The sequence below is a fragment of the Centrocercus urophasianus genome, unplaced genomic scaffold (genome assembly GCF_019232065.1).
Source record: "Centrocercus urophasianus isolate 14NV4802_14NV808 unplaced genomic scaffold, USGS_Curo_1.0 seq_15, whole genome shotgun sequence".
Classification (NCBI taxonomy): domain Eukaryota; kingdom Metazoa; phylum Chordata; class Aves; order Galliformes; family Phasianidae; genus Centrocercus; species Centrocercus urophasianus.
In genome coordinates this window covers 46353728-46370295 of record NW_024884697.1, presented here as the reverse complement: position 1 = coordinate 46370295, position 16568 = coordinate 46353728, and the positions used below count along the sequence as shown (strand labels likewise).

Sequence of the window (16568 nt, the reverse complement as noted above, 5' to 3'; positions counted from 1 at the left end):
CCATGGGCGAGGATACCTTCCATAGATCAGGTTGGAAAAAAAAAAAAGCGTTTATAGAAATGCAGGCAGAACCACATATATGGGGAAGTGAAGAACTTTTTTTTCTTGTGATGGAACCATGGGGTACCTTCATGGCAACACAGATCTTTGGATTCAAGTAAATACTGATAAACCTGTGAGTCTCCTGGGAGGTATTAATACAGATGTGGAACTGGAAGCAGTTTTTAATATAGGTATGTAGTTGTACAGTTATTAAGTTAGGTGAACTGTAGCTGGAGTATCAACATTTCTGAGTAATCATGAATGGTACTGCACCATCAAGAAGATATTATCCCTGACATACATAACACAGAGATGTAGAAAGCAGCCTGTGGAGGCTGAAATGCCTCTTTGGTAATGAATACTGTTGCTAATGTTATTTTGGCTGCATTCAAATAGTCTACAGTAGTATTAATCTGCTCCTAGATCTGGATTTTCTCTTTAAGGATACCTTTCTCCAAGTTAGGTGAGCATGTCCTGATCTAGCCTCCAACTACACTGATTTGTTGTTCTTGGGTCACTCCAAGTTTGAAATGTCATTCCTGGTATGGATTAGAGACTCCCGTTGCTGTCTTGATTTGTGGCTCAAAGCAAATGGGGTGACTGGTGAACAGAAGATAATAGCAAAGAACTTCTTGAAATTTCCTTACCGATTACAGTTCCACTGATGTTTTACATGGCTTGTACTTGTGTCTTAGGGCAAGTCCATACCTATACCTTGAAGTACTGTATCTTACAGAGACACATGATTCAGGCATCTCACTCATTTAGTAAAGAGGAATTAAAAGTTACCACTCCAACATGTAAGATGCAAGGAGTGTCAAACCAATTTCTTACACCAAGTTTGTCTCCTTGCATCTAGAGGCTCCAGTTTTGCCAGATGATGATTCTACTTAGAACTTAATGTGCAATTCCCAGATTACACAATGAGCCCCTTGCACTTTTCAGCTGCATTAAGGGCACGCACAGTTTGTGCCTTCAGATGATCCATACTTTTCCCTGTTCAGTGCTTTGAAGAGAAGTCATCAATTGACTTTCTTCCCTTCTGTTTCTCTGCTGGAGCCAACCTTAATCACAGGCAGCAGCACTCGGCTCCCACCTTCCCAAGAGAGGACATGAAGCATGGGATGCTAAACCAAATGGTTGCAGAGCCAGGGTAGCACCATCAGAAAAGTGACAGGCAGTACTTGAATTGTGCCAGAGAATCTTCTCCCAGGAGAATCTTCTCAGTGCCTGAAGTACGATCTTTTGAGTAATTCCAGCTGCAGTCTCAATGACAGTTCCTCTTGTGCTCAATTTGAGCATATGTTTTGGTTCCCACTAATGGAACCTACATATGCCAGGGATGTGGGACTGCTGAGAGCCAGACAGGATTTCACAAGGTTTCAAGCACGGTGTTTCATGAGCATGCTTGGCTTTTGGGCTATGTGTGAGCTTTTACTCTGAAAAGTGAATAAGGGGAAAATATCAGCTTTGTAAACATTGGATTTGTTCTTGAGGCTGCTGATCTTCCTGAGAGAGACCAAAGTATATGTTATGTAGCTTAGATGCAGTACATGGAGACGGACTGGGTCCTTCTCTGTCTCATGTAACATCAGCAGACTCAGTAACCAAACACTCTTGCAGATGTATTTGCAGACTCTTGTTATTTCAGATGATGCTCTTTCTTGCACCTATACAAGTGCAGTGAAGGCCATATTTTGCACAGATGTATGGTAGGAGTTTAGGAACAAAACCACTGTTAAACAACTAGAAATGAGGGTAGAGTTCTTCTGAGAAAACTATTTCTGGTGACTACACTTGAACTGAAATGGAGTGTTCTACATTTTCTAATCAGGTACAAAAAAGCCCTTATATAAACCTTCACTGGAAATCTTTGGGACAGAATGAATACAGAAGCCTGAGGACATTTTAGAAAATCACTTTTCAGGGTCATGCTTTGCTTAGATATAGTGTCATGAATACAGGGGAGCATAGCTATGGACATTCATCTCACAGGAATAGATACTAACCTTAACTCTGAAGTCATGTATGTAAAGAGAAATGCAGACTGCTTGTTCTGAGATGCTCACTGTGGAATCTTGTTTCTCAATCACTCTAGAGCCAGGAGGTCCCTCTTTCACCATTGGCAAAGCTATCTGGTTGCTGTGGGGGCTGGTGTTCAACAACTCTGTGCCAGTGCAGAATCCCAAAGGTACCACTAGCAAGATCATGGTGTCAGTGTGGGCCTTCTTTGCTGTCATCTTCCTGGCCAGCTACACTGCCAATCTGGCTGCCTTCATGATCCAAGAGGAATATGTTGACCAGGTGTCCGGCTTGAGCGACAAAAAGGTAATGGATCCCCCCAGAGCAGCCTTCTTCACAGAAGAGGTTGTATTGCTCTTTCTTCTCTTACTGCTAAAATACTAAGACTTTTTCAGTTGCAGCATTACTGTAGTCCCTGGTTTAAATAGCACAACTGTTCTTCACTGGTATTCAGTTCAAATTTTACACATTTTAAGCATTTCAGGAGTGAATTATGGAAACAAAACTGATCTGTGCTTGCTTGCATGATCCCAAACTACACCTTGATTGGCAGCAAGAAATGAATTAATGCTGCTTTGAAGGTGATGTGTATAATGGCTGCAACCCGTTTTTTCAGGATGAAGTAATTTGTCTGTGTGGGAACTGTGACTACTGTGCTAGCAAATATGATCTGTTAGTTTATTCTGGGGACAACTTCTGCCTATGGGGGTATATCAGCTTGGCTTTGATGGTTTACTATTGCTTGCATTTTAAGTTAGACTGTCATTTTTTCAAGGCCTTTGGAGGCTTAGCACAAAAAATCATTCCCTCTTTCACTGTGTTTCACTGCCTTGTTTACATGCGGTGCGTTTTGTACTCACAGAGCATTTGCTTTTGCTAGGCTTTGCGCACTGAGGATTTTGAGGAGATTGTTCATGCATGCAGGTTAGCGCTGTCTGGCTCATGAGGGTCTGAAGCTGTGTGCACTGCTTTATTTTTGTTTTGTTGCAAGGTTACTCACAAAGAATTGAATTCTGTGAGTCTCGACTGCCCATACTGTATTTGTTACTCAGTCACTGGGTCTTCTTTAGGGGTCATGTCATTGTCAGGCAGCCACGTAGCAACAGGGCACATACGCTGCTATTGGAGATAACAGCAAAAAGAGGAGTGTGTGTGTTGATTTGCTACTACTGGTCTGGTTATAGTTACTGTCTCTTTAGTGCCCCTTGACAGTCTAGAAATAAATTGTGGTCGGTCCCCCTGTGTACACAGTGTCAAGTGCATCAGGCTAGGAATTCTGTGGTGGATTTGTTTCTAGGAGGTTTTTTCATTGGCTTTTTTTTCCTTTCTAGATGTTTCTGTTTTCTCCCTGGAAAGAAATATGACAGAATAATACAACCCATGCAGAGGTGCTCCTGTTATTTGTTTTCATTCCAACCTCAATTTGTTCCACAGTGTCTCACATTTGCAGTATTCTGTGTTGAGGAGGGGGTGAGGAGGATGCTCTTCTGTTAGGTGGAGGTTGTTGCACAGGCTCCTGAGAAGCCGTGGATTCTCTCAGGTTGAAAGACACTGTTCAAAACCAACCAGCCCTACCAGAGTTAACATTAGTTTGTCACCATTAAGTTTTCAACTGTCTGAACTAAATGGGGTAGTTCATACCTCTGATCTATTGTTTCAGACTGTGCATAGGCTCATGGAGAGAGCTATGCTTAGGCTCATAGAGATAGCTATGCTTTCTTTCTCATGTTTTTCAAAACACTCTCCATACCTGCAGAGATATGTGTGTGAAATATCAATTGAAGTGGTAGTTCCTGGAGCTTCATAGAGCCTTTGGATGTAGGTTTCTAGCCTTATTTTGATCGATATCACTGTAGGGCTGCTTATGTGTATTGGATTAAGGTCATTTTCTTCTGCTTTTCTTTGCTTACTTACCTGTGTTTGCTTTTGATATCCTAAAGCATGCACTGTTTTTCTTGGGGAAGAGAAAGGCCATAGTACATACTGAAGTGGCTATGATACACCTCAAACACAGCTGCTAGTGCAAGTGCAGCATATGGGCAAAATTATGATCTACCAGAGCATCTGGAACCAGATGAAAATTGGCTGTTAAAAATGAAGGCCAACTGCTGTGTCTTGAGAATAGACAAGTGGGAAAAACTCCATCCAAAAGGGTGAGTAAGAGATTGATCTGCTGGACTTACGGACTTCCACTCTGTGTATGCAGAAACTCTGCAGAATTTGAGACCAGCCACCCAGGTACCCAAGCCCTGCTTCAGGATGACCTGGTTTGGGAGGAATTCTCTTCTGAATTTCTTCTTTTCTCCTTCTTCTGAAGTCTGCACAGTGCTTGCAACCCCCTCAGTACACATACCCTGGAGATGGAGTTGTGCTGTGCTCTTCCTCCCTTCTCCTGCCAGCTTAAATTAGTCAGTTCAGATTTACAAAGGAGGCAGTTGCTGACCTGTGCTGGTTGGCTAAGAGGGATAGCTTAAGTTTTCAGGCTCTTACCTCCATTGTGACTGCTGATATCATCCACAGCAGAACTGAGGCATATCAGCTCCTGGCCTTCTATAGCCGATATGGGCAGCTGTGTCCAGCACAAGGAGTCACACAGAATGGAATCCAAGCTGATGGATGAAGATCTAGATACTTAAAGGATATCATTCCTCCTTATCTAGAAACAGAATCTGCTTGCATGACAGTACCTGAGGAAAACAGAACTCCAGAGCAGCCAAAATGCCAGATGCATTCCCAAAATCCATTACTATGCCTGGTGGGGGAATGCTCATCAAAGTCAAGCTGGCTCCTGCCTGCAACACCCACCCAGAGATCTCTAGATCAGTAGACAGTAGACAGTGTGGTCCTTGCTTAGAAAGAGCTGAGAAGGGCCTATGGCTGTTGACCTGCTACGTCCCTAGAAGTGAGGGCTGAATCATTCCAGCTGTCTGAGGACTTGGAAGGTGTCTTTGCTGTTTCCCAGCATTTCTGTACAAGTGACATGCAGGACAGGGACTAATGTCATGTCCTTGCTGTGCTGCAGGGATGCTTGAGCAGACCTGCTCGAGCAGGGACCTCTATGCTAGGGTGGTAGGTAGTATGGTGGGTGACTGTGCTGAGCTCCATGGCCTTTGCTGCTCTGTCTCCTGGCCCTGAGGGTGTGTTTGGGTGATGCTCACCATGCACAGTGCTGCCTGTTTGTTGTCAGCTGGCTTAAAATCGGTGCCAGAGCTGAGCCAGGAATCCACAGTTAGCACGTTAATCCTCATGGCTGCTTAAATCACATGTCAAACTGGCTCCTACAGCTGTTGTAGACATGGCAGAGTCAGGGAGGAGAAACTTGCTCCTCCTGGAGAGCAGCTCTAATCCTGCAAGACCTGGCCAAGAGCTGATCTGAGGCCTGCCCTCATCACCCTCCCCGTGCAGCAGTGAAGCTGGTTATGAGCCTGGCTGCCACTGGGGACCACCACGACCCTCCTGCAAATGGCTGGCCAGCAAGATGGCCTGTCACAGGTTGCTGCAGCCAGCGCACGCGCCTGGTTTCATCTGACTGCAATCAGGAGATATAACCCAATTTCCTATAATGGGAGAGCTTCAGACTCGTTAGAGAAACAAGTGCCTGCGGTATTTCAGTCTAACGAAGGCAATAAATACAGGAAAGATTATATAAATGAGCTAATGTGTGAAATAATCTAATAGCTATACATAATTTCCATTCATATACAGTAATAATAGAATAAAAGCAAATGTGGACAGCCAGCAGGGCATTTAAATAAAATAATTTAGAATGCAGTAGGTTAATAATAATAAAAAAAACAGTACCCGTGCCTATAAATTAGTTGGAAATGCCAAAGAGGCTAATAAAGTATCAGAATGGTAATTTTGTAATTGACATAAAAAGGAGAGAAATGGATTTCTGTATGCCTGCAAATTAATATAGATTGCTGCAATTTCACATGTATTTAACTTATTTGCTTCTTAAGATATTAATGAAACGTTGAGACAAAGAACTTATTTCTATGAAGCCTAGGTCAGCTATTTTTTGTTGTGGGTTTTTTGTTGTTGTTGTTGTTTGTTTGTTTGTTTGTTTTTCCCAATGAATATCCATTATTTCCAGAAAAAAAATGAAGTTTTAGAGTTGAAACTGGCCAAAATCTGGTATTTGCCAAAGTAGATCATTTTAGTGTACTTGAAACAAAGTATTTTGATTGGTAACTCTGATGTGTATTTTTGATTTATTTTCTACAGGCTTTAATCATAAAATAGACCTACATTTAAGAAAAGGATTTTTATTTTTTTTTTTTTCTGTAATGAAGGAAAGAGTTAATTGAAAGACAAGGCAACACGTTATCCTGAAGTGAATGAAACATTTCAGGTGGACACAAAGCAAAAATCTCAGTAAAAAAAAAAACCAAAAAACAAAACCAGTACCCTGCAAAGATGAATCTGCTTTATTTCTGCAGTAATAGGTGCTTGGCCATGAAACTGAAAAATGAATTATTTTCTACATTCTGCTGTGCAGCACATTAAATGTAAATTATACAAGGATCCCAATATGCAGAACACTTAAGCATGTGCTTAACTTTGCGCTCATGAGTGGGGACATTAAAGTCAATGGGCTATTATTCACATGATTGAAGTTAAGTGTCTTTCTGAGCTTTTTTACAACAAATACTTGCTCTGGAGAAGGCTTGGATAAATTCAGAGCAGGTACCTTCGTCTGAAATTTTCCGAGGAGACCATAAGTGGGGCTCAGTGTAGCACCCTGGAAGGTGTGCTAGAGGAGTGGGTGTCTAATTAGTTGGCTTGGAGGCAGCACAAACTTTCCTCAGGATTAAGCAGTTACTGTCAGTGAATATTTGTGGTTTCACGGATTTCTTGCATGACACAAAGGAAGTTTTATGTGGCAATGTCCAAAAGGACAAAATATTTAACCCTCTCAACAGCAGTAGTATTTTTGTTATGTGGAGACCTATATGGAGATTACAAGCTAGCTAGATGCAAGCAAGGCCATGCCACTTCCAACCTAGTTATTTTGTGATAAATCAGAAACGATCTTCAATATGGGTAGAGTCCTGGCCTGGAGCACACCTTATATAGACAAAAATTAAAGAAATCATGCCCCCATAAAGTTGATTCTCTTCCACAGTGCTTCTCTGGTGGGGACATCTTCCTGTAAATGAGCTGAACTGCATTCAGTTCTTTGTTTCAAGATGACCTTTGTATATAACATTAACAGTACTGACTAGTGCGTGATATAACAAACACTGGTTCACAGTGAAGTGCGGAAAATTCAGACCTCTGAAAGTCTGAAGTTTTATGCCTTGGTATCTGATTACTTCTCTGTATTTGTTCACAATCATCAGTTCCTAAAGAATGATATTCATATAGAAATAGTATATAATGCAGTATATTTCTGTATAATTACATATTATTTGAATATCTTCATATTAATAAACAGGAACAACTTATTGTGTCATAATGCATCTTTATAATCAATGACATTTATTGTGTACATAAATTTGAACTCAGATTTTTTTTACAATCATAGATGGGTCCATTTATTACAGATTTAATCATCCTGCCTTGTTCAGCTTGGCATGATCTTTACGCTCTGTGAGATCCTTTCAACAAACCTCCATGCCCATGTACTGAAAAGTGATTCAGTAGTTTTATGGCTATAAATGTTTAAAGTCAGTGGGTTTTCAAGTGTGTTTTTTCTCTCCCCCCCTCTTCAGTCCTCCTTTCTTTGTCATTCTCCCTCTTGCTCAAGCTCAGCACTGTATAGTGCTGAGCAGCGAGAAGGCTGTGCTATGCCTTAGCCTTGGCTCAGCCTCTCAGGATTCTCAGTTTTCTGTCGATCTGGAGGGATTTAGCAGCAGTAAAACTTGTAATGGGACTCTTAAGGATTAGTGGCACTTAAAATAACATTTAGTTGGGAACTTGAGTGAGGTTACAATGCAAGAGAAGTGGATACACAAAGGAAGTCCATAGGCCAAATCCATCCTTGCTGGGAAGGGAGGAATGCAACACGACACTGTTGGCTTTGCCCTCATTTCAAGTGGGAGTTTCTGCAGGGGAGAGGGTGGTCAGCTACAGAGCTCCTGCACTGTCCTCAGCTTCCAGCTTTTGCATTTCTCCTTGCATTTCAATGGTCTCAGCGACTGACAGCTTTTCTTTTTCATCTTCCTCCTCACCAGCTCCCACAGCTGGCCCTTTGGAGGCACTGGGCAAACTTGGTTGCTTCTGTGCTAATTGCTTGGCAGCCTGGAAAATGTCGTCTTCAGAGAATTGCGTAACAGGGGGAGGGAGGAGGGAAGCAAAGGATTGTCCTGCTTCTCGCTTCGGTGTAAGTCAGCAGAGAGAGAAGCGATGAATATTTTTATTTATTATTTATATAGTGCCATAAATGTACTTGGCCCTCTGCAGTCAAATGAAACACAGTGGCCCTGCCGCCACGATTTGGCAGCCTGAGTGGGGAGAGCTGGCTTCCTTCATTTGAATGATCAGGGATGAAATGCTGGTAGGGTAAGAATGGGAAGATGAGATCTACAGGATTAAAAATACACGACAGCCGCCTACCTCCCTCTGCATTCCCACAAATTTCATTGCTTTTGCCTAGCGACTGAAATGTTTGAAATTATATGTACATACTTGGAAAATATTTGGCACTCTGTATCTTGCATTTACCTGGTGGAAAGGAGCCTTGGTTCCCCCACAGCCTTTGGCTGTTCAAGGTCAAATCTCCCCTGGTCTCAATAGCCCAGCAGGCTTATTTCAGGTCCTCCAGCTCCAGGAGCCCAAGACACACAAGGACATGATGTGGCTTTCGTTTCTCTGCTATTGTCCACTCATTAGTAGGAAACAGCTTTCTGTAGCAAGCTAAAGGGAAGCATTATCTCCCACCTCTGGGTTGGGGCTAGGATGCTTCTATTGCCCTGCCTCGAGTGCCATGCTTTTTGCTTTACCTCCTTGACTATAAAGGTTCTTAAGAAACTACATTAATGTGATTGTTTTTTTGTTTTGTTTTGTTTTCTAATTATTTGGCCCCAGTGAAGTCTTCAAGAAGTTTGCCACATGTGGGCAGGGTTGCATTGTCCTGACCAGGGGTTGTTACCCATGTACAAGTTGCTAAAACCGATTGGCTACTATTTGTACTTGCCAGATAGGAGCTCTGACTTGCCTGAAAGGAGATGAAAAATGGGATTCCTCTCTCACCAAACTACAGCCTCTGAATTTCTCAGAAAGCTTCATAAACTGTTAACCAGCTGTCTCATATGCAAACAAAGCAGATTTCAAACTCTTCTACGTATGTAGCTGCCATTTCTCTCAAAGTCTTTTTTATCAGTCAATTTTCTCCTCTCAGTGAACACCTACACTTCAGTGGTATTAACATGAGCACACTAACCAGCACCTTCTGCCTCACTCATTTCTGTTTTGCGCTTGCCTGGAATTATTCAGAATATGCATTTTGACCTGTTGTGTTTGACTTCCAAGGAAGCTGACTTCCAACAACATAACATGATTTGATTTGAGATAAAAGGCTATCTATCTCCAGTCTCTACATACATGCAAGCAAAATTGTGCTGTAGCTAATGTCACATAGCCGACTTAATTGCAACAGATAAGACTGTGTTCACATAATACCACACCTACTAGTGTTATGGCTATGCAAGGAGATGTGTGGTAGTGGTTCCACTATGGATGGTGCTCTCTGGTCAGACTTTATAGACACCTAACAGTGTGACAGATGTGAAACCTATAGCCTTCCAAATGTGTACCAAGGAAGTTTTAAAGCCTTCGTGTTATCTTTCATGCTGCACAGGTTCTGCATAATGGTCACACGCTGGGCAGCTGCATAGAACAGTCCCTAGAGATGCCTGCTTTTTGTGGTAGAAGGTGGTCTGATCCTAGAATGGCCCCTTGGCCTGCTGTGCCTGTAAGGCCTGGGTCAGCAGTAGGACGTGCACATGTAGGTCTGGCTGTGGAGGAAGTAGGACCCCTGTAATACCATCTGTTAGGGATAAGGCTGCACTGTCTGAGGTTTGCAATCTTTGCTCTGTGCTGAAGCACAAGGCAGGTCTGCACAGAGCAATCCAGCTTTCAAAGAGTCTGCACAGTCCTACTGTGTGCATTGCTCTGGCAATAACTGCATGTGATGGCGGCTTCTTCCACCAATTGGGTCCTTGCTTTCATCTCAGTTATTTTACAAGGACAACTATTTTTAAAGTTGCTATATCTGTACTCCTTTCTTTTGCTTTCACCTACCCCCACCCCTCACACCTCTGCATTGTCCCTAGGTTGCTCTGTTTCCTTCCCTGGCCCACAGTTTCACCACCAGACATTTGTAGACATTTTTTTCTTTTTTTTCTTTTTTTTTTTCTGTGGTTCTGACCCACCCTACATCTTCCTTTAAAACTGGCTTTAATTTAATTCTTTTCCAACTTTGCTGCCGTCAGCTGCAGTAACTGATAACTCCTTTCTCAGACTTATCTAGAGGAATTCATGGGTGAAAGTGCTATGCAAAACAAGACCAGAGAATTTAAAACATCACAGGATATTTAACAATAAGATAAACCACAAAATCAAGGTCTGAGGGCACTCAAGGATTTTTTGTGCCCTTCCAAAACTGAGTTACTGAGTTGAACTGGATTTTATACTGTTCATTCTTCTTCTTCTTTTTTTTTTTTTTTTTTTTTTTTAATTTTTCCAATTGTTTATAAATCAAGATGTGCTGTTTGACTTGTGGAGACAAGAAAGTGGTGTTTTGCCACTGCAGTCCTAGGGTTGATTTCTTCCATGGGGCCTCACAGTTGGGGATTGCTGATGAGGTTATAGGATTCTGAGCTGTGAGGAGTCTCAGCTACTGCTGAGGCAGTGGAGGGTCATGTTATGAGGGGATGCAGAAGAAGAGGAGAAATTGGAGCTAGGAGAAAAGGAAGGTCTGAAAAGTTGTGGTCAGTTGAGAGAGGCTGTAAGTTATATGTTGGTAGTAAAAGCAATGTCAGTAATGTCAAAGCTAGGTGACTGCAGAGGGAAGAAGGATGCTTTAGGAGTGAAGCTAGAGAAGCATCTGTCCAAGAGATTCATGAGTAATAGAAGAAAGAGCAGCACAGTCTCTTTAGTCTGCTGTCCTCACAGATTATTGTACCATTGCTATGACTTAGGTTTGAAGTATGCCTCTGCAGTTGTGCTGGCACAATCCTAGCTGGGAAGCTGTTGTAGCAGTGTAAAAGTACCCTGTACCAACATACCAATAGACCACATGCCACACTGTGAATTTATAAATCACCTTCTCTGCCAGGACAGGTGACAGAGCACAATTATGTGGAAGTGCCTATGTGTGTCGTCAAGCTGGACAAAGAAAGAATACAGAAGCCCTGCAGGTGGTGCTGGGAATTCTGATTGACATTCTAGAAACAAACTGATCACTGCCTATGTGTGAATTGGGACACAGTTACAGCTTTGAAAACCTTGCAAACTGCAAATGATAAGAGTAAAGAACAGAGGGGAAAAGTTATAATATAGAGGAGCACTGAGGAGGGTGATAATGAGCATTACCTCTTACTAGCAACGCCTTTATTTCCTTGGCTTTTTGTTGCTGTGAGCTTTTAGAATGTAATGTCCTCTCAACATCTTGGGGTCCTGATCAAATTGTTTTTGGTGCAGCGGAGGCTGGGAGCATGTCCACCAACCAAAGGCAAGTCAAGAAAAGATCTACCAGATGCAATCAAAGGACAGCACTAAGAACATCTGGAAGTGTAGATAACAGTTAACAAAGAAAGATTGAGAAATTGGGAGAACTGGGCTTCTTTATCCTCAACATGGGGAAGAAACAGCTCAAGAGTCTTCAAAAGCATAAAAGTCACCTTCAAAGAGGAAAAGACTATTCTGATTTCTCTGTCTATGGTGAAGATAACAGAAAATAGTACTAGTCTTGCAGCAGAAGGGCTTCAGTTCAGACAATTGGAAGAGCTTCTCAGGAGCAAAGCTCTGGGGTAGATAGCTCAGGGAATGGCGAGTGTCCAGTGGTGGCCATCTTCCTCTGAAGGCCGGATGGAGAGCTGTCAGGAATGGTGATATTTAAGAGAGCCTTACCAGAGAAAAAAAGACATCTTCTCAAGGCCAGATACAGCTCTGTTATTTTGAGGCTTTGTTCATGGCGTGGTTTGGAGGACAGCACTGATGTATTTGGGGGACATGAAAAGGACAAGACTCCTCTCTTTGAGAGTCACTGATTAGCTATAAAGGTTTGTTTCTTGGCTGAAACAGAAGAAACATGGCAGGTGAGGCAAGACATGCTGCTGTCCACAAGTGGTCTGTCAAGATTAAAATGAGTGAAAATCATTGGCCTAGCCTTAACAAATTCTGACTGAAACTCCCGTGCAAACATCCCGACTGGACTCTCAGGCAGTGAAGAAAGTTGCAAGCTGACTGCAGTGATGTGCAGCTGAACCAGAGGGGACAGTCAAGGATGTTTGGGCAATGCAGAAAAATTGTGCTAAAATTATTCACTCAGGCATGGACTATGCTTTTCTAGCCTTATGTCACTAAATCTTACATTACAGTTCACTAATAAATGCCATATTTTAAAGAGATATTTGGCTTGTATTGCAACAGATATCTGCTGGTTGTAAGGATGCCAAAATAGCAAGTAGATTGCTGCTTAGAGGTGCCTGTGCAAAAAGTTTTGAATGATACCCCAATGGACAAATTCAAGAGAGTAGTGGGCACTTCAGACCATATGCTACCCACAGCTTCTGTCTACCTATGCTTTTTGTGGGCAGAACTGTCCTGGAGACCAGATGGTTTAGTGGCTGGATTCACTTGTGCAGATGTGGATGTCCAGAGCCAATATAGCTGCACTAGAGTATCCAGAATCCCCTCAGGTGGTTGGTCCTGGTACAGGGGTATGGGGGACCTGCTTGCAGGTTGAAATTCTGTAGGGCATTTCAAATGGTTAGGCAGCATGTAATGTGGGTCCAAGGTCTTTTAGGCTAGCAGGCAACAGAGAACTGAACCTGGGGACCTTATTCTAGAGAGCTGGAGCTTCAAGCAGTAGAAAACTGAGGTTTGGGCCTTAGAAAATGAAAGGAACTTTCACAAAGAAGCTGTGTATATCTAAGATACTACACATAAACTCACTTATACAACATTTTAGATGCTCATATATTATGCAGCATGAAATTATTTTTGTTAAAAAGTATAAAAGTAGATCAAGTGATAAAAAAGCCTTTTTGCTGTAAGACCTGCTGAGTTTGGGAATCTGCATTCAATGCTATTGGCAAACACTCTACAGCGTAAACAGAGCCTACATTAGGCAGATAAATAAGTGCAGATGTGCTTTTCTGTAGGAGCCATTTGGTGATAGACAAAATCTTTAAAAAAAATTCTCATCAAATTAATTGTGGCCAATTAGACATAACCCCTTCCCCTCATTCCTGAATGCTCTCCAATCCCGGCTGCCTGAATGGGAAGAGCTCCTATCACCTGTTTCATTATGCAGATTGATATTCGAACATCTGAGAACAATGCTGCTTTCTGCACGGCACGGCTCCAAATTGCTAATGAAACAGCTCTGCCAGACAAGTCACTTAAACCCACTCTCGCTGCTGCTGCTGACAGCTCTCATGGAGAGATGCGGGGGGAGCAGGAAAGGGGCTCTCCACTCAGGATGTGCTAATAGCCCCCAGCCTGTGTGTTTATTGCTCTCCAGAGCAGTAAGATCTCTGCTTTCTGACTCCGAGAGGTAACTTCTTCAAAGCTGTCGTCCGATTTGGGCTTAATCCTGCTTGATTTCAATTTATTGACTGAGGGGTTGAAGAGGTGGGCAGCCTCCAAGGACACTCCCAAAGCTGCCTTCTGGCTTGCCCTTCAGGCATGCTTGGTGTCTGCTTCCCACCCCCAGGTCAGACAGGGAAAGGACCCATCTGCAGCTTCCACCTCCCTGCTAAATTTGATGTGAAGCCAGCTGTCTCAGGGATCTTCTTTCACGGTTGAGAGACTGTCACGTCACCTTGTGTATAAGGGGAGCATCTCACAACTGAGATCCCATGGTGAGCAAATGGGAGGCTGCAGCTGGGGTGCACCTCCAGCCAGCATTCCTTGGGTACAGGGCTGCAGCCAAGCTCCTCAGGTTTCCTTGCAAGCAAGGTGCACTCGAGGGAGGTAGAAACAGGTAGAGATGAGGTAAGGCTTCTAGGTGTGCAGACCCTGCTTGCCCCTCCCTGTGACTCTCTGCAGCTATGTTTGCTTAGCAATCAGTGCAGTTGCTTATCTTCCCTTCCTCTGTCTGGTTGTTTTTTTTTTTTTTTTTTTTTTTTTTGCCAGAGCCTCACGTGGCTCCTGTTTGCAGATGCCTAGGGCAAAGCAGTTGTGACTTATGGCTCTGGCAGGGGTAATGATTACATGAAATGATGTGAGAGCTCTCTCATTAATCTAAATTCAGACCATTTCTGTCAATATCTCCAGTTAATTCCTTTATCAATATTTACTGAAGCCTTCAGATTACTTCTGCATTGACTGTCTCCGTGTAATAGCACCTGCATTGTGCCTCTGCTTCTGTCTCACATCTCTCAGACTCCTCCTAGGCCAGTCTGCCAAAGCGTCCTTGCTTCCTGAGGCTGACATCTTTGGGCTGGACCCACTCTCCCAGCCCTTTGCAAAAGCTGTATGAATGTCTTTCATTACTAAACTCTTTGACAGCAGTGGCAATTAACCTTATTCATTATGCGTCTTCAATAGTTCTTACACAGAAATTCCTCCACCTCATTTCAGTGAGAGAACACCTTCCCCGTCAATCCCTGTGTTTTCCCATTCATGGGCATGTTTACAGCTTTTCTTGCTCCTTTGCTATGAGTTGTGTGGGGCATAAGAAAGCTCAGAAAGACACAGCCATTTCTGGCTCTGGAGAGTTCTTCCATCTCTAGTCTGAGCTGTGCCCATGTGCTGCCAAGCAGTAAGTACAAGGAATTTTCAGCTACTATTTCCTGATGGACAGTTGTATGCCAGTACCAGTATTAGTCCTTAAATGTGGAGAAACAGCTGCTTATCTCTGGCTTCATGGACTGTGGAGTCATTTAGGCATCAATTTTTTTAAACTTTGCAAACACAAACCCAGGAGGCTGAAGATGAGTATGTGTGCTCCTCTTAGACATGCAAGCTAAAGATCTCCGTTGCGAGTCCCATGTGGATCCACTCCAACTGTTCCCTGTCTTGTTAACTCTGTGGTTAAAGTATGTGCACATATGGGTGTGTGAAGAAGAATTTGCATTTGCAGATCTGTTCTGACTGAGGAATTAACAGGGAGTGAGGAATGATAAGCTAACATGCAGTGCAGTATAGTGCATTGGTTTGCAGAAGTCAGCAACCTGCCTTTTTTTTCTCTGGAAGCATGCTTTTCCAGTTGCTAGAAACAGTCCTTTTCCTCAAAGGAAAGTTTTCATTCATTTATTGTTTGCCCAGAATGTTAAAAATTAAATACAGAACATTTTACTCCTGGCTGGCTGGTGCTAATGGGGGGACCTGGAACTTGGGGAAAATGAAGGGTTCAGAGGAGGGGTTATTTTCCTTGTCACAGGTCTGCCTGACTCTGTAGTCCCTTTTTGCTCCAGTTCATGGCCAGTGTTGGAAGCAGACAAATCTAGAGATTTCATCACTAGGGGTGGAGGGAGAAGGCATAAAATGGTTGTTGGATGTAGCCTCTCCTTCCCTTAGTATTTTGTGAGCCCCGAGAGAAGCTCTCCTAGCTGATGCCTTTCCAAAGGGCTTGCTGAAGTTGAATATTTATCAGGCCTGCCTGCTGCTTGCCCTGCTGGCCCTGGGGAGGGCTCTTTGTGGATGGGGGCTTCCTATTCTGCCCAAAAGTTTGGGTTCTGCAGCCTCTAATGAAAAAAGCTGCCCACTTTGGAAGCTCCGGTTTCAGCATGTCAGGAGAGAAACTGTATTCCTTTAGCCTGGAATGGCTTGTGATGGGTCTCCTAAACTGCTGCTATAACCAGCTTGGTGAGAAAGAAATTTTTTTTTAATGCTGCAGTGATTTTTCTCCCATCAAAATTTGCTTTCAGTACAGGTTTTGATAGCTTTGAATTTGTCTTCATCCCTTGAGAGTGTGACAAGTTTCTAAGAGGCACCTTACTGCCTATTTTGTGCTATATGAAACCTCTCTTTTTTTTTTGGTGATATGCCAATCTGTGTTTCAAAAAACATATCTGATATTTCCTACCAGCTTGAAGCAGCAGGGCATGTACTCTATCTCACACGCATATATGTACATATGAACCAGTCCATTCCCTCCACCTGAATATGAGGTGTGATTCCCTGCATAGCTGATGAGTTGATTTAGAGAAATAGATGCAATAAATTCCTTTTGGTGATGTGAAATGTGCTGTCAGCCTACCCACAGGTACAAGTCCTTGTTGACCTTGTTCCTGAAATGCTCCGAATGAGTACTCTGCTTTAGTAGCTTTGGACTCCTCAGCTGGGTCCTCAGCTGCTCCTTAGCAGGTTTCAGACTAGCTTTGAGC

At 43.0% G+C, this 16568-nt stretch overlaps 1 protein-coding gene across 1 annotated transcript in view; it reads left to right on the top strand.

The window, feature by feature from the left end:
- The window catches only part of GRIN2B (glutamate ionotropic receptor NMDA type subunit 2B), a 165135-nt gene that overhangs the window by 139069 nt on the left and 9498 nt on the right, over positions 1-16568 (top strand). The window contains exon 8 of the mRNA XM_042815977.1: positions 2141-2370. Within this exon, the coding sequence (XP_042671911.1) occupies positions 2141-2370 (230 nt within the window). The remainder of the gene's footprint in view (positions 1-2140; positions 2371-16568) is intronic.